The sequence below is a fragment of the Polyergus mexicanus genome, unplaced genomic scaffold (assembly GCF_030449975.1).
Source record: "Polyergus mexicanus isolate NDT 795.1 unplaced genomic scaffold, iyPolMexi1.0 SCAF_11, whole genome shotgun sequence".
NCBI lineage: Eukaryota > Metazoa > Arthropoda > Insecta > Hymenoptera > Formicidae > Polyergus > Polyergus mexicanus.
Genome location: NW_027223331.1, coordinates 591,794 through 610,805, shown reverse-complemented (window position 1 = coordinate 610,805; position 19,012 = coordinate 591,794). Strand labels below are relative to the sequence as shown.

Below are 19,012 nucleotides of genomic sequence, written 5' to 3'. Positions count from 1 at the left end.
ATAATTTAATGAATATAAAAAATTCTATATATATTAAAAATTACAAACAATTATTTAAAATAGTATATTATATGATCACCCATTTTTTATTAAAATTTCCGTAATATATATAAGACCTTCTTTATATTGAATATATTTCTTTTGGATTGATTCTTTGATCAATTTCCAGTCGATTTTTTCCTTCGTAAAAATATCAAAGCATCTGTTTGAATGTTTTGAAATTAGAAGAAATGTTTAAAAACTACATTTTGAGGAAATGAATAGATAACAAAATTATATTCTCTAATTAATTTAAATAAACTTTAGAAGAGAACTTTGCTTTAAATGATGATCTTTCGCCAAGAGAAAAACAGCTTAACCGGAGAATAGTTAATTTAAAAGAAGTGCCGTTAATAAGAGATATCGTAATTCTACTTCTATCAGCATGTGGTCAATTCTGTGTGATTGCTAGTTATTATATAATATAGTATTATATGGTGATTTTGAATAATATTCGAAGATTATATATATTACCGAAGATGATGAGAATGATTGTTTATATTATTATATACATGCATAATTATCCACATGTATTAGAATCTTCGTGAATATACTATCTATTGAAGAAAATATGTTGAAATATGATGAAATGTGATGAAAGAATATTTAATTGGGTGATTATACAAAATTCCTTTCGCAATTCTGTAGAATCGCAGGCTATTTTAATAAATGTAAAAATTCTCGTTTTTTTTTTTTTTTTACTATCACTTGTGGTTTTATAAAATTATCTGTAATTCTATAGAATCGTCGGTAGTTTAATAAAATTGTAAAAATGGATTCACTAAAAAGAATTGATTAATATTTTGTCACTAATGATTTGAGATATACACACACCATACACATTGATCTGAAATTCATATTCTTTTATATTCATCAACGTATAGAATTATAACAATTTATATTTTTATAAAATTTGTTATCTCTTTTTCTATTATTCTATACCATTTTTTCTTATTTAATTTAATTTTTTATATTATTATTGTTTATTTTATTTTACTCATTTTAATTATTTATTTCTATTTTTATCTCTATCATCGCTCTACTTTTATTAGTTAATTCATATCTTTCTGCAGTCTGTATCTGATTCAATTCGTGTCACGATATTTTTCGCTCGAAAAGGTCTCTGGATCGATGAAATTGTTTTACATGGCAATTAGCAAAGGCTGCAGTAATTGCCCGCAATATCTTTTTTGTTTATTTACGCCTCGTGTTGTTTGTTACATCAACAGAGAAGAGAATAAAGATACGTCCTATATGCCTCGTATGTAGTATAGTTCTATGTACGCTTTGTGAAATTAATTATCAAATTTCAAGACTATTCTTGTCAACAACCTTTTATTCTCTAAATGCTTTATTGAAGAAAATTTTTCATTGAGTTTGGAGTACAATTAGACATGAAGTATTCTTTTTCCTCCTTTTTTTAAACAATTAATAATGTCGTTAATGTCGATTAATAGGATAAAAATAATATTAAACAAATATAAGACTAATATATACAAATCCTAATGGACATGTGGAGTATCTCTTTAAAACACAGTTGAAAGTCCTCTCAATGAGATAACACAATGTCACGCCAACGATTTACCCCACGTAAGTCCCACCCACGTAATTAAGAACGTACACGACGCGAAGTTGATATACTGTACGTTATTTAGCGCGAGAAAATAACGTTAATTACCGTGACAGATTGCGCACAACGTATGTCTCACATGACGCTGATAAGAAGAGCAAAGCATTTTCGTCAGATTGATAAATTTTATTAAACTGTGTAAATTTACAGTTCAATAAAAAATATATTCAAAGAAAAAAATATAAAATGATAGAATAAATATATTTTTAATTTTTTTCTTTTTACAATAATAATTAATTTTAATGATTAAAGAACAATTAAATATTATTTTTTCTGATTGTTACATAATCAGATTTTCTCTAATCTCTTCAAAATTCTTTTATCCCTAATAATAATTAATTAAGGAATATGAGAATTACATATTATATACACAAAAAATACACAGAAATAAGAAAAGAATATACACACGCAAATAATACAAGAATGTGAAAATGTTATTGAACTTATAATAGTAGCAAGGATAGAGAATGATCAATATTTTGCGATTAGGTTGAGGAAGTGATATCGAATATACATTACCAGAGGAAAAAGGGAAGCCAGCAGGCCAGAAACGCCGACATAATGATGCCGAGCGTTCTGGCTGCCTTCCGCTCTCTTTTCATCATGCTGCTGCTGGTTATCGGCGGCTCTTCCGGTTGCGGATCAGGTGACGATTGGTCCACGGTCGGCAGAGAAGTCAGACCGGCTGAAATACCGTTTATCTGCAAGTGTTTGTTTAACAGAGCGGCCGCGACTTTGCTCCTGAAACATAAATAGCAGAATAAAATTGAATTTTATATTCAGTAATACAATATATTATAATAGAGATTGAATTATATATATTTAGTAATAAAAATTGCCACGAACGCCGAACGCAATCTCATTCAAATCATCATAAAACATAAATTAAGAACGATAGCATCATGCTCGTGGTGTGAGAAAGTTCCTAAAGAATCACACTATACAGTGCCACAAGGCTGATGGCCTCACGTCATCGCATTCGGCCCTTTCTTTTTAACTTTCGTTTCTTTATGGGCAGCTTAAGTATTAAGTATTAAGAGAATGTTATAATTAAGTCATAAATTATTATTATTTTATTTTTTTATTATACTAAATTATTTGTGTCAATTTATATTTAAATTATTATTTTATATATTAATGATATATATATATATATAAAACAATCGTAAAATAAGGTTTGATAAGAATATTATTTAGCATGATTAAAATCAGAAAGCGCATAATTTTGTCCTTTTTTTTTTTTTAGAATTAAAATAATTACTGGATTAAATCTCAAGCACTTCGGTACTGAGAAAATGTTGCAATATATATGATATGTTTTTATTTTTACATATTGTGATAAAATAATATCAACTAGAAAATTGCGCGCGTCATATATACCCGCTGCCAAGCGACAAATATTGCATTCGTTATTGGATTAAAGAGAAATAGAGAGACAGAGAGAGGTTGATTCGCACGCACGCGATTTACCAACACATTCGTTTCATTGCCCTCGTATTTAATTCGCAAGCAAACACAGCGTCTAGTTAAACCTGCATTCGCAGAAATTGAAATCGTAAAATAATGATAAAACAAGCATAAAATTTGATTACATTTATATAAATAGAAAAGACGCTTCCTCTTTATAATTTTTTTATTAAAAAAATATTCTGTTTATATTTCATTTATATATATGTATATTAAATATAGTTTTTTATTTATACTTTAAAAATATGTTTGATTATTTTGTATTTATCTTTTCATTGTTGACAATATTAAAAAGACGCCCATTGGCATCGTCTAAAGTCTAAACAATGATTTCTTAAGATTTCTTATTGAAAGAGAGATGATGGCATATGAAACAAAAATTATGAGAAAAATATGAGAAAATAACAAAATAACAAAAAATAACAAAAAATATGAGAAAAAAATTTGCATTTGAATGAAACTTCAAAAATGTTAGTGATCTAACAACGAATAAAACGCGATAATATTAGAGTTCTCTAATTCAATTTACTAATTAGCATATTTTAAATAAGTAATTTCACCTCATTATACATTGAAGCAGTGCAAACGCAATTAAACTTTAGTAGTTTGTCGACGTATTTCGTTATTCATCAGAAATTCGGATGTACCGTGCGTAGATATTAATGTCTTGAATAAATATCTGCAATATTTTCAGCAAATAATATATTATAAATATATTTGCGTTACGTAACAGAAGTTAACGCGTTATAAAATTCACTCTTGCGTAATTAATGGGAATCATAAAAAAAAGCGAGCGTTTTTTTCTTTTCTAATCGTAATGTACATAAAAGCCAAATTGAAAAATTTTCGTGTTTTATCGTTTATTAAAAACTAAATCCGAGATATCTGATCTTGTAATTCGATAAACTGCTCGAACAAGCTAGTTCAATTAAAAAGTTTGAAATATTCGATTAACACTGAAGCTTTCTATATTACTTCGGACTTCAGCAACCACGCAGCATTTAACAGAAAGAGTAATCGCGCCAAGCCCTCGTTTCAGCTTCGAACTCGCGTTCGAAGTTACGCTCGTTCTCGTTACAGGCGTAAACTTGAAAGACGCTTCTCGTCTAAGCTTTTTTTTATGAACACTTAGACGGGGAGAACGTAGGAGCCTTTGCCTAAAACTAAATTCGATATTACACGAGTATCGAGAGATTGGAAACTTTTCAGGTTCGCGCAAATAAACGATCGCGGCACTTTTGCCGATAAAAATATTTTATCTCTTCGTTATCATCCTCGTCGTTATCGATTTATCAAAACTGGCCGACTATAGAATATTAATTCACATGTCAAGTAGTTTCCATTAGAAAAATTTTATTTTTAAAATAGTCGATATATTTTATTTGCTCGATTAAAATTATCTAGACGTGAATTATACAATAATTATATTTCGATTTTATATATTTTTCTTTATTGTTTATTTTAATTTATAAGTATCGTTAAATGGCGAAGCTAATATTTCGCCGGAGTGCGATTAGTAAATAAATTCGGTTTTGCTGAACAATGCATAGCATATTTACCGCAAAACTTGTCCGCGTTGCAGTTTGATCTAGAATGTGCATTTAGCCATTGTATAATTATGAATCTTAGCACCAAGTTATGAATCTTAACTTACGATGCAGCTAGTCCCGCAATTAGCAATTCGTGCGAAATAAGGTCGCAACGCTGGTGAAATATTTTTCGAAAGATTACGGCAACAAGATTATTTATCGCTCGTCCGTTTTAATGTAACTATGTTAAGTAAATGTTCAAGAGGCAATCCGTAAATGCGCGTTTTAATATCACGTTGTAAAACAGATACAATGCTTTCATAAAAGGGAATGATCGTACAAATGTTGACTTATATAACAAAACTCGATTCGTTTTTTGTTTTCATATCGATTATTTTATACCCTTATTCTTTTCTCTTTTCTTGTAAAATATTATATATTACAAATAAATCACAATTACGTTGTAGATATAAAGAGATAAATTAAGAGTTTTTATTAAATTAAATTGGATTTAACATTAGAACCTTTAAAAAGGGGAAATATTTCGTTATTTTACTTAAAAAAATTACATCACTCTTTTTGACGCAAATTTTTGTTTACGATAAAAATTTGTTAAAAATTTTCAAACGATAAAGCGATAGTAGAATTCACATATGCATATTAATAATGCATCGCAAAGACGTCGTTTTCCCGATAGAAATGCAACAGATATATGTATACTATTCGTATACACAGGCGATAGGATGGAAAATCGATCGGCCGATCGTGAAAGCAGAACAAGCTGAGAATAAGGCTTATGATTGTAAAGCAAGGATATAAAGCGAAGGATACGATCGTAGAAAATAGCGAAAATCGCTCGTGAAAGACGTTCATCGGCATAAGAGGGCGGCGCTGAGAATACAGGATGTCCGGTAAATAATGGTATAATCAGTAAAAAAAATAATTTCCTATAAAATAGAAGTAAAAAATTCAAAATGAGAAAAAAGATAATTGAACAAAAAATGTATAATAAAATTATATATATATACACACGCAATATATAAAAATAAATATTTAATTTATACATGTATTTATATGAGAAGATATACATAAATAAGTTAATTTACAAATATATATGTCTAAAATATAAAGTTGATAAAAATAAATATCTCTCTTTGATGGCATAATTTTTGAAAAAAAAAAAAAAAAAAAATATTATCTAATATTCATATATTTATTTTAAGAAAAAAGAATTGTTTTAAATAGACAGAAAAAGAGATATAACCAATGGTTTTTGGTATACCTAATATTTTGCATTCAGCATGACGAATTCACATAAATCGTATCGCATCGAAAAAATTCACATTCGAAGCTCTCAATTCGGTAAACTCTCTAAGCTTACGCAGTGAAGAAATTAGAGTGGAAAGCTTCTTCTTTGCTTTGATCAAACTCGACCTCACTTTACGAAACTTTTGCAGATTAGATTATGAGTTCTCTTTGATGCGAGTATTTTCGTCTCTTTCGCGAAAATAAGTCGCTGATTGAACCAAGACGCTTCCCAGCATCAGCAAAGAAAACAATAAAATTTGCCTTACAGTTCAGAAAAGTTTTAAAGCCAGGATGTGTGTGAGATGTCGCGTTTAATATAGCGACACTAGCTAGATTTTATTATCAGAGCGATGAGACAAAAGAATCGCCATATGTCTTAGAGACTTTAATCTAATACCACTTTAGGATCGTTTTAGTAAATTTAGAAAGAAAGAATCTTTTGTCTTAAAGAAATGTTACAAATTTAAAATATATAAAAGTTAAAAAAATTTTGTAATATTTTTGTTTTGTTTCATTACAATGTGTAGAAAAGAAGGCGAGATACTAATTTATTAATCAATCATCTTTAAAAATACTTAATTTTATTATTTTGCTATTATCTTTTATTATTATACTGTTTTATCAGATCTTTACGTTTTAATTATTTCAACAAAATGATTTTTATTAAATTCTCTTATTTTTTTATATTCTCTTTATCAGTTCTTTTAATTAAACTGTTCAATTAAATAACTGTGAAAAATTTTATGCTGTGTTGCTTCTTATCACTTTGTAAATGCACCGTACTGGTATTTTGGCTAACTCTCGGAGCAGTTTGTGACGTTTCGAGGCTTTTCGAAGGAAGAGCTTATCCCGACTTAAACAAGTGCGTCGCAAACTGTGTCTCCTTTCAAACATACATATCACAGTCCGTTCCACGTGCGCTATTTGCAATTCTTTTCAACAAATCTTTACGTCGCGCGCGTCCTAGTTTCCGTCACTAGCCCCCGGTACACATCTCGACGAAATCCCACACCCGCGCATACAAACACACATGGCACAAGTTCATATTATTTTGGGGACTTATCTGAAGGCGACAAAGCAGGCCGCTTGGAAATTTTGTGTGGCGTGTTTGAACGCATTCGAATGTAATAAGCAGATTTTTATTACCTTCCGTTTTAAATGTTATTTAATAAATATATAATGAATAGCAAAAAAAATTACTCTTTCGTCAGATAATTGGATTTGAAAAACACGAAAATATTACCGCAAAATATTTTAACGACTGCAGTACGACACAAATTATACTTTTTTCTCTTGTGTAAAATTATTCTAAAATAAGATATATATATATGTATCTTTAGTTTCATTATAAAAATTCTTTGATTTTTATAAAAGTTATAATATATTAATATTTTTTTATAATAAATATAAATATGTTTACAATATATAAATTTAGTATAGAATTGTATACAATTTATCCAGAAATTTATAGCAGAAATCAGAAATTTTTTCTACGATTTAAAAATAATATTTTAAAAAGAATAAATAAACGATTTAAATGTAGATTAAACAAAAATTATCCGACATACTTAAACCTTGGTACAAACATCCACAATACTATCTATTATTTCAATTTATATGAAATGTGTGTTAAGTAGTCTAATTACTCCATAGTTAGTTTCGTGAAGTGATAATTATCATTCGTTAGAGTATGCGATAACGAACGCTTCACGATGTCGAGCCGCAATCTCTTCGCCGTTGTCATTAGCGGTGATTCCACGTAATTGAATTTCGATAATCGTGCAATGCACAATTCTGTTTGAAATTGTACATTATCAAAATAATTATTTATAATTGGCAAAATCATGTTATTAATCGATTGGTATAAAAATCGAAGGAAGAAGTTGACGAAATATCGAATAGTAAAAAATAAAATTAAGCCTTCACTTGTGTGTGAATTATTTACATGAATATAATATTATGAATTCTTATTTATATATAAATGTTATATATGAATTGTATTGTATGATAAAATTTACAAATTATCCGATATTGATACGTTTACGCGTTATTATCGTCAATTTTCCACAAAATGGTTCTTTCCTTCATTTCTCGCATGCTCACGAACGCGTCTTCTGGATTCATTAAAGAAACAGTAATCATCGTCGTACAAATGTTTCTTTAACGGACATTTCAAAAGCGGATACCATATCAGCTTGGAAATTGTCGAGCGACGTCGGAATTGCTAAAGCGATTTTACCGCCAATTCCGAGGCGAGGAAGAACGTGCAATATCGTACATACATATTCCAAACGAAGCAAATAGCGACCGATATTCGAAGACTAAAATCGATCTGCTATCGATTAGATTTGAAAATGGGATAAATTGAATAGAAAATAGGCCATCGGGACGGTTTCGTTAGATTATCCTCTCGATTTCTTATGAATACACACATGTATATAATTTTTATTGCCTTATTACGTAGATAACGGTTCTGACTTCGCTTTTCGCTTAACGGAATGAAAAAAAAACATTCAAATATCAATACAGTTTTAATGCAGTCTTTCTATGAATCTGTGTTCCCTATGTTGCGAGAAATCGCAATTGCTTCTACTTGCTCTCTTTCTCTCTCTCTCTCTACTGAATTAGTAATTAATGTATTTAGAAATTTCTCAAGTAACAGCAAAATATCTCTAATTTTAACTAACTGCCATAGATAAAGCAGAAAGAACACAATATTTAAAACGTGGAAAATACGATAATTATGATGAAGCTTAGTTACGAAGCCGAAATCTCTCGAGGTATTTAACAAATCATTAATCCTGGTACAATCTCTCATAACGAAGAACAAAAACTAAAAAAGAAGATAGTTTTGCAAAAAAAAAAAAAAAACGAAGTAAAAGAAAAACTATACTTCGCGGAATTTAGTCTCATGCTCATAGAAAAATTATTTTAATTCATTATGGAAATTATTTGGAAAAAAAATTGCTGTAAAGATATAAATAATATACATATAATAGATAAGAAGAAAGGATTTCTTATATGAATTGTTTTATATCAAAAAATGTTAATAATTTTTAAGAGTAATTATGCGATGACTAAAAGTATATGTATACAGAGAGAGAGAGAGAGAGAGAGAGAGAGAGAGAATATTAAAACTAAAAAAAAATTGCTTTTGCATTTAAAAATTAATAAGTTATACATATGTATTATATATATGAAAGGATTTCTATTCTTCGATCAAAAATAGAAAAGTTAGAATTACATATTTCATATTCCATAGAAACTTGATATTTGATATTAGCGAAATTTTAGCTCTCGAACGAGTCGCTCGATCTTTTACGCGATGAAGATGATATCTAAAGCTTAATTACCGAAGATTTAAGCTAAAACGCTTCCCCTTCGAGGAGAGAATCTTCGATAATCCTTTTGACGACGGACGTCGAAAGCCAATTTGCACACGCCTCCGATTGCTGATGAACTTCATTGGTTCGCGATTCAAAGACTGAAAGAAACGGGATCTGATTTAAGACGCGCGTAGCAGTTTTCTTTCGCAACGGGATTCTTCAGTTTTAGCATATCAAAGAGAGCGAGAGGCACATCTGCGTTTTCCACCGGCTTGTTTTTATTTCGAAAAGAAACTGCTCTCTCTATCACGAAGGCAACGATTTACCGAGAGGATTGCGAAAGAGAAAAATCCGTTTGAAATTTAGAACTGTCAAAAGTGATAATAAAAAAAAAAAAAAATAAATAAATAAAGTGTCGGAATATCTTTTCACGCATAGTTTTTTTTTAAAGTAGAAAAAAATTGATATTTAAAAATTCTCATGAATAAAAAAATATTTTTTATATTTATAATAATATAATAATTTTTAATAATTCTTAAAGATGCTAACTGTATGTATGTGTGTATATGGTATGTGTACACAAATTAATTATACATTAAGCTTCAAAAGTTTTAAATTAAATAACCTTCTCTTTAAAAAAATCAAGTTAGTTAATTAATTTTGTTTGTCAATAGAAAGAATACACGATAAAGATATATTGTATAATACTACGTAAAAATATAAATAAGCCTATGATTTGCGAAGAGCTGCCATAATAATCATCAGTTTTACTCGACGTCGATCAAACTCGATCACGTTAATCTCATGCATCGGACAAAATTGGTGAACTCTTGGTGACACGCATTATTATCGAGTGGCGGCTGATGTCATCGCGTGTCTGACCGCAGCCGGGTCTCTTTTACTTATGACTAACTAGATTTGGCAATCAATGTTACGATCGATCTCCAGAACTTTTATGTTTCGTTTTTATCTTCTCATAAACATTGCAAAAATTTGAAACATATATATATGTGTGTGTATGTGTGTGTGTGGAATTGTATCTTCTTTCTCAGTTACTTGCCTCTCAAGAAAAGTGTCAAGGAATTGATAACTTTTAAATAATTATATGCAATAACGATTACAAAGATAAAGACTTTCGCGGCGAAAAAAAAAAATTAGGTTTTAAAATTTAATTATATTATTTCTATTAATATAAAATTAATTTTAAACGAAGAATCTTTTTTTTTTTTTTTATTTAGCTTGTTATAAGTTTTTAATTAACGTTAATGTACCTGCATTTAAAAAATTTTATATTTAGTGTAAAATATTATTTTGAAGTTTCTAAAGTTTAGATTTTTAATTTTTAGATAGATAAAATAATAATTCCGATAAATTTAGAAATATTTAATAATAATAATAATAGAAGTAAAAGAGAGAAAAATAGCTCTCAAAAGAGGTTCGTCTAGGACCTGCAGATGCAGTTAGAGCTTAATAATAGTTTCGAAATGCGCGCGCGATTATTGCGTAACAACATTAATGCTTGTTTGAGACTATTAGCAGTAAAGGGTGCATGTATCAGTATGTCTAACTTAATCTTCAGTAGTCATCAGACTGTGCAAATAGTTATAGTCAAGCAGCATATGCTCCGTTATATACTGGTTGCAGCTGCTGCAATTGCAACTCGAAACATCGCGCTCTAAAAGGAAAGTTTTGAAATGGACGCGACAAGAACTTTGAGGAAACTGTCAGCCAGGAATAAAGTTTTTATTGAATATATATTCTAAAAAATGAGAAAATTTGATAGAAAATTAGAAAATAACAATATTAGATAGATATACAAATAGATAGATTTATCTCAATGTTAGAGTAAATATAATTTTAAAATAAGATTTATGCTTTAGGGAGCATATTTATATTTTTTTATTAGTTTGTCAAAAATAATAGTTAATAAATTATTGTAATATACTCTCTATGTAGGTACAATTCGCAATTTAAAATAAATTGTTCCTTAAATATCGAAGTGCGATGTAATCTAATTTTATCAAACGATTTCGAATTGCTAGACCAATCTCTTTCCGGAAAAATCTTACGCAAGCTGTCGTTCTTTGCAAGATCGTATCCTTTTAAGGATAAGACGGGGAAAAGCGAAGAGTAATGAGAGTGACAAGGAAGACGGGCCTCGAAGTAAGTAATAATCTCTTAAATCAAGGCCAGGAGAGCTGCTAGATAACGCTGGAAAGTTCAATTTCCAGCCGCTAAAAGAGCCATCTTCCCTTTTCTCTTTCTCTCCCTTTCTCTCGCCAATTCACGAAAGAGATGGAACTCGCGAGATGAAATTCGCTGAAAGAACATCCTAGGATAATTAAACAGACAACCGCTGTCAATTTCTTTCTTCTCTTTTTCTCTTTCTCTCTCTCTTTCTCTGCAAATACTCCTTTATTATAATATTTATAATCATATAACATATAATGACAAATCACGCGATATTTGACAGTTGGTTTATGCCTGACATTGTGTCAATCAATATTCGCGAATATTTAATGAATACTTGTATGTTTTCGAGATTTAATCTCTGTCAATTTTGTTTTTATCAATTTGATATATATTTATATAATGTCAATTATATATATGTTCTATTTAGTATATATATTATTTTTATAAATTGAATAAAGAAAATTAATTTTGCGAAATTAATTAGAAAAACTAAATTAATTAAGAAGAGACGTTGAAAAATATTGTCTATTGTTTCGTAGTTTTAATTAAATATTGAAATTTTATTTTATGATATTTTTTCGCAAATGATGCGTTTGTCTGGAAGCATTAATTAAAATTCCGACATTTAAGAAGCAGACGAAACTTCAAAATGAGGCCGCATTCTATGACTGCATGGTTCTTTCACGAACACATTGTCGACAATAACGGAAGCTTCTCTTTGTTCGTCTCATTCTATCGGCGGAAGAAACGAGAAACAAGAATGGATATCTTGTTTCGAATTCTCTACCTTAAAACAGGTCACAATATTCCTATTATAAACTATTACATCGACAAAAAATTGCTTGGCATATTTTACAATTATAAGAGAGAATTACAAAATCTTATTGCAGCTTATAGAAATAATAATATGGCAACGAATTAACATACTCTCATAAGATTAAATAAAGAGAGAGATATAAGAAAAAGCGATATATACGTGTAGTATATGGATATGCATGTATTGTAGCAATAAATCGTAAATAAAAAACTTTGACAAAAATATGAAATTAATACAGAAGAAACAAAGTTTAATATAATAAAAAAACGTTCTATATGAATAGAAACACCAGGGATTAATTAAAATGTTATATTAACAAAAATAATGAGCTTAATTAATAAAAATATTAAGAGTTTCCTTTTCTATATGAATTTTAGATGCTGTATTCTTAATCGAATAATTTTTGACTCTCTATCTTCCAGCTTTTTTTTTTTTTGCATAAAAAAAATCGCAGCTATTAATTATTATTGAGATTTTTAGAGAGTCGTGCTTATATTCTTCCGCGTCTAAAACGCCAAGGTAATTACAGCGAATTAAACCACGGATTAAACTTGTGGCGATCGTGCAAATCGCGTTTGGGTTGAGATATAATTACCGAAACGAAGATCGATATCGCGTGTAACGCTTTATTTGCGATATTATCTGGGCTCCATAAATCCTCATTTTTATTCGAAACATTGTGGGTGGGGGAGGGAGGGAAGGGGTATGATTCACGGTCGAAGGATAGATGATCGTGTGTCTGCACCTGAAATTCGTCTGGACCTGGTCGTAGGGTGGTCCACGACGGTTAGATTAATGGCGGTATGTCAAACGCGTGGAATTACGTAACAAGTTCATCCCAAGGAGAAACGGGATTGGGATTACTATAATAATTTAAAACGCTTCGCTGTAATTCTCGCAGTAGCCTTAATCCATGAGTTAACTTAATCCTTAATAAAGAAGGATTGTTGGACTAAAACTCGCCCACGTCGGGAAAACCGCGGTCTAGAAATCGATCTAGGATGAAGAAAACTCATTTTTTTTACTTGATACACTGCATTTTCTGTTTGTGTGTGTGTGTGTGTGTTTTTTTTTTTATTATTAAACTTGTTATTTATTTTTTATTAAATTTAATTTCTCTCTCTTATTTCTATGGTTTTCTGTAATATTAATTTTAAATAAATTATTAATTCGCTTCTGTTTGAATATGAATTTTCAATTACTTCAGTAACTCGGTTATAAGAAACTCAGAATAATAATAGATTGTAAAACTTAAATCAATTAGCATCGCAGTCATTTTCTCACTGAATTTTCCACGGTATCTCGTTCCCGTCGGGGTTAGATTTCATTGCCGTGATATAAATTTCTGCGGAATTTAAAATGCAGGTCAGACCAACCGAAGACGAAGAGTAGAACGAAGAAATTCAATTACACCTCATCGCATCGTTTTTTACTTCACTTTTTTCGTTTTCTGTTCCTTCTTTTTACAAACGGTTGAACGCAATCACGATGCCTAAAATAAAGAAAGAAAAAGAAGGCTATCGTTTTCATAACTCGCGCGTTTCGTTTCGACGCAAATCGTCGGCAAAGGGAAGTGATTTATCGGCAGCAATTAAATCAGTCGAAAATTGATATTTTTCCCTCTCTTCTTTATTTCTTCTCATTTTGATACGGCGACGATAAAAAAAAATCTTTGGCGGTGGAAATTGTGATCGCGCGAATCCGTCAACACTTACTTTGAAATATTGAGCAAATTTTCGGGGAAGGGGGAAGGGGATATTCCAGAATTATTATATTCTACATTTTTTTTCTTTCTCTTTCTCTAATTTGTTAATAATATTCGTATTATCTTTACGCATAACTTGATTACGATAAAATTTGATAAGTCTTCTATAGAAATAATAAAAGTAAGCTATATATTTTTTAAACTTTGATGAGAAATAATTGAAAGAATGCGGGCAATTTATATTGAAACTTTTTCTTTATATTTGTTTCGGCCCTTTTAAAGATATTACTGACAATGAATCGAGAGATTGCCGCCGCAATTTGCATAACTCTTGTCCAAGTGCGGGATCTATATTGTTCGATGTTCGAGTACGCACAGTGACCTACAGCCTCAAGTTTCGAGACAGAGCTTGTCCCGAAATTGCATTGAAAATTTATTGAGCTGGACTGTCTTTACACGTCCACCTTTACATCATGAACAGTATTGTTTGCGAGTAAATAGCTAATAATCTTGTAAAGGAAAACTTGTGTGCGAGCTCCTTTGATTATTTTATTTATTTTATGAAGAAATTGAATAAAATAATGTATGTACAATATATATGATAGAAAAATTGAATTAATAGTAAAATATTTAAAAATAATGATACAATATAGAAAAGGACAAAAAATAAAATTAAAATAGAATTGAGATATATTTATCTGTATGCCTGATTTAATTAGTTGAATTATTCGTTGAAACAATCTTTTCATACGAAATCTTTTAAACGTACATAATCAACGGTAAATAAAAATATCGTCATCAATATAAATAGTAGATATAGACAATAATCAGACAATATATCGATTGTTAGATAGATAGAAATTCTGCAAAACAAATCGGCAGTTACAAGTTATTATAAAATTTAGCATACAAATCTCGAAGTTTTATCCAAATAATACTATAATTATATAACCATATTATTGAAGTGTACTTATCCGTGCTCGGTTTAATTAACCAACTTTGATATATCGTACGAAATTCTAATTGCACTTACATTACATATCGATTACTCAAGTATCAGCTATCTCGATATACCGAAGGATAAAAGTGTACAAGCGAACCGGAAATACTTCGTCTTGCAGGGAGCGCATTATCCGCGCTCTCGCCTGTTAATTAAAACTTAACAGGATGCTGCAGCACGTACATCGCATCGTATTATGCAGCTCTACGTAATGGTGCACTTAACTCGAAATAGATTTCACGGTACCAGGCGCTTAAATGTAAGATTAATGTCCCACATATTGAAATGCAAGATATTTATCGCATATTTTTACGGTTATTATTTTTTAGCTTTATATCGTTATGTGTTATTAAATATTGCTTCATCTAATCAATGGTAAACAGAAATATTTTTTTTACGACATTTTTTTTTTTTCCTGTTTACAGATTCTCAAATTTTATTTTTCAGTTTAATAAACACCCAAAATTTAACCAGCCAGTTTCTTGCAAATTCTTCTATTCTTATTATCTTTTATTCCATTTTATATTATTTTCTACTCTTTAATATACTCTAGTAAATTTATTATATAGTTATATAAAACAATATTATTATTAAATTAAGATAGATTATTATTAAATTTATCCGTATTTGGCCGAGTTACACACCAAGTTATGTATATTTCGTAAAAATTTTTATTTATGAATTAAATATTATCTGCTGTTGCTGCTAAATAACATCGCTTGATTTATTAAAACAAATCGAAATAACATTTTGTTTGAATATAATATTTCTTCCGCTTTATCAAATTTTTATTCGAAGAGAGAAAAGGGAGAATAAAACTGTCTACTCTTTGTTATTTGTGAATTTGGAAGAATTTCTTCTATTTGTCGCGAGCAATTTAGTTTCCTAAAAGTTTCGATCTCAAAGCAGAAGATCCATAACACGTGACCAATCCAACTGTCAGTCATCAAATTTCTAAAGTCTCTAATAATCTTTCTCTCACACACAGATAATCTATTAATCTATAATCTCTCGTATAATATGAAATCTCTCTCTCTCTCTTTTTTTTTTTTTAATTCTTTTTTGTGGTTGTAAGATAAACTATATAATACAAGTGCGATCACGAAAGCGGAAGGAGAACGGTGTTTCGCGGTGTGACAAAATTACCAACTTTAAGCTGCTACGGCTGTCACGATTTTTCGTGGAAATCATTTTTCGACGGGAATTGCATGTTGCTGCTTGCGCAATATACTGCTGCTGTTACCAGCTTTATCAAGATGCAGGCACGTAGAAAATGGCATTTTAGCTATCGTCGATAACGCGATAACGCGCGCGCCTTTAATGAAAATGGCTTCGCCGTCGTGCGAGTTAAAGAATTTCGATATAATATTTTGCACGTACACATATAAAAATATAAAGACAGATATAAACAAAAATATTATTATTATTATCATTTTATTTATTTAAATGTATTTTCATATTGATATCAATATTATTATATCGAAATATATCAATATTATTAATTTATTCATTATTTCATCGATTTCTTATTACTTGAATTTATTATTTTATTATTTTTTTATGCCATTGCACTTGTTATTGCGATAGCCTGATGTTCAATCACGCGAAGACTCACAATATGAAAGAAATCAAAAAATTAAAACATGTTAAATTTAATGTAAAAATGTAAATATAAATAATATCTTCCGTGCGCGAAGAATGAACGGAGCCAATTTACAGCCTTGACCTAACAGAATGCATTAATCTATCGAAAGCCGTGAAAGTTGCCGAAGTAATGAAGTAAACGCTCGTTGAAATTCCGGCCAGATCGTCACTTTTGATCCACAGTTTTGCACTACTTTCGGCTCGGGCAATTTATCGAGGATCGAGAAAGAGAAAGAGAGAACCGTTACTGAATATAACGGATGCTAGTCATGTTTTATCGCAAGTTCGTTATTATTTACCGTTGGTTCGTTAAGGTAGAGACACCAAACGCAAAACTTAAACCTTAACTTTCCCAATTTCCTAAACCTCTAAATCTAGATGCTAAGTCCAATTTCAATTGGTCAATTAAGAAGAACAAATACATTTTATGTAATTGCACAATACAATATAGTATATAATTAGAATCATTTAATAATATATTATATAATTAATAATATATTTCTAATTAGAATGTATAGAAGTCTTTTCAGTATATACATGTACATATGAAGTTTTTATAATTATTTTTTTATAAAATTGAATTTTATCGCAATCAATTTTTACGCATGACAGAAGAAATACTTGTAGAATTAAAAAAATGTATTTATAAAGTTGGAGCCTTTTTTCTTGATGGATGAACATCTTGGTGAGCGTATTGCATATTGATTTTCAACATCAAGCTCGGGGAAGATAAAAACACAATGGAGATATAAAAGTCGAAACGTGATACAAAAAATTGCTGCACAAAAAGGAAGTATTCGTGTTTACAAGAGAGGGATCCATAAAATATAATAGAAATCTACTTATTACGAATAAAGTGGGAAAAATCGATATCGATGTTTTTACTTTTCAATTCCTTTTTCTCGAATTTTTTCTCGTGCTATAGACGAAGTTATAATATTCAATTATTAAATTTTTTATTGTTAAATATTATTTGGAATTATCATACGTTTCTCGAAAAATTCATTGAGCGAACAGAAGGCGAGGCTCTCGTTACAAATAATTTCCTTCGTGCTTCATATATTTTTCCGAAATTTCTCTGTATTTCCAAAGCGTCGCTCTCCATTTCCCATTTCATTTTTTATTTCCTTCCTTAACGGTTTTGCCGGTTAAGTGATCCCGGCCTCTGAATTCCCCATACTTTCAACAAAGATATCTCGCTAGCGTATTAATAAAAAATATGATATCATTCTCTATCTAATTTTTAATTTTAATTTAAAGAATTTGATTTTAAAGATATACGTGTACGCGATGAAAAATTTATGTTTTTGATAACAAATTTTTAATTAACTTCTTGATTATCGAAATATTTTACATTGAAAATTAAAGAAAAAAATGTGAATCTTTACTACCAAGAAATTATATTCTGATTAATCAAATAATTCATTTATTCATTCAGAGGGATATATTCAGAGTAACTGCGATTTATCCCATTAACGAATTGTGAAACGCACTCGAGAACGGTAAATATTATATAACAGAGATCTCTCTTGAAAAACTAACAACTTTGTTTGCAAATATAATTTTACCGCATATCGCATTGGCGGAAATATATACGTGTTTCCGATTATATTGCTGGCGGCGATATACACTCCGGTAAAATTAGTTAACTCTCAGTTCTCTTATTTACTTGGTTAATGAAACAGGATATGAATAAGAGACTTCTGTCTCTCTCTTTATCTGTCTTTTTCTATCTTTTTTTATCTCTTTCTATCTTTCTCTCAGCGCGAGAATTTTAATTGCAACATCTATTTACATTTTTCGTCCTTTTTCTTTACCCTTTCATTTTATAATTAGGGCTTTAGTTTTCTAAATTTCGATATACAGGGTGTTCCCAATTTAAATGGCAAAACTACAGGAGCGTGTAGAGGATCGAAAAGCTAAGACAGAAAGTCCTTTAGAGGTTCGCTCGATTTTGCTCGATTTTGGAGAAAATCACAAAAAAAGAAACAAAACAAGTTTTCGTTTTTTTACTTATTTATTTACATTTTATTTATGTCATCATCTATTTAATGTAGATATTGTTCAAAATGTTGCCCTCTCGCAGCAATGCAAACGTTACATCTAGCACTGATCTCATTAATTGGAGCTAGACATTGTTCTAGTGATATTTGGTGCACCGCATCTATGATTCGGTCTCTTAATTGCTCTCTTGAATTGATTGGCACCGTAAAGGATAACATCGAGTGTTTACATATGTAAGGAACCTTGAAGCAGAAAGTTTATTCGATGCCAATCAACTCAAGAGAGCAACTGAATTGTGAGAGATTGATCTTTTGCCATTTTCTCTAAAATGGAGTAAAAACGAGCAAACC

The 19,012-nt window shown here is 29.8% G+C and overlaps 1 protein-coding gene across 3 annotated transcripts in view; it reads right to left on the bottom strand.

The window, feature by feature from the left end:
* Positions 1 to 19,012, bottom strand: part of LOC138937772 (octopamine receptor beta-1R) — a 51,378-nt gene that overhangs the window by 7,935 nt on the left and 24,431 nt on the right. For all 3 annotated transcript variants that reach the window (XM_070304362.1, XM_070304361.1, XM_070304363.1), the window contains one exon: positions 2,189 to 2,410. In XM_070304362.1, the coding sequence (XP_070160463.1) occupies positions 2,189 to 2,410 (222 nt within the window). The remainder of the gene's footprint in view (positions 1 to 2,188; positions 2,411 to 19,012) is intronic.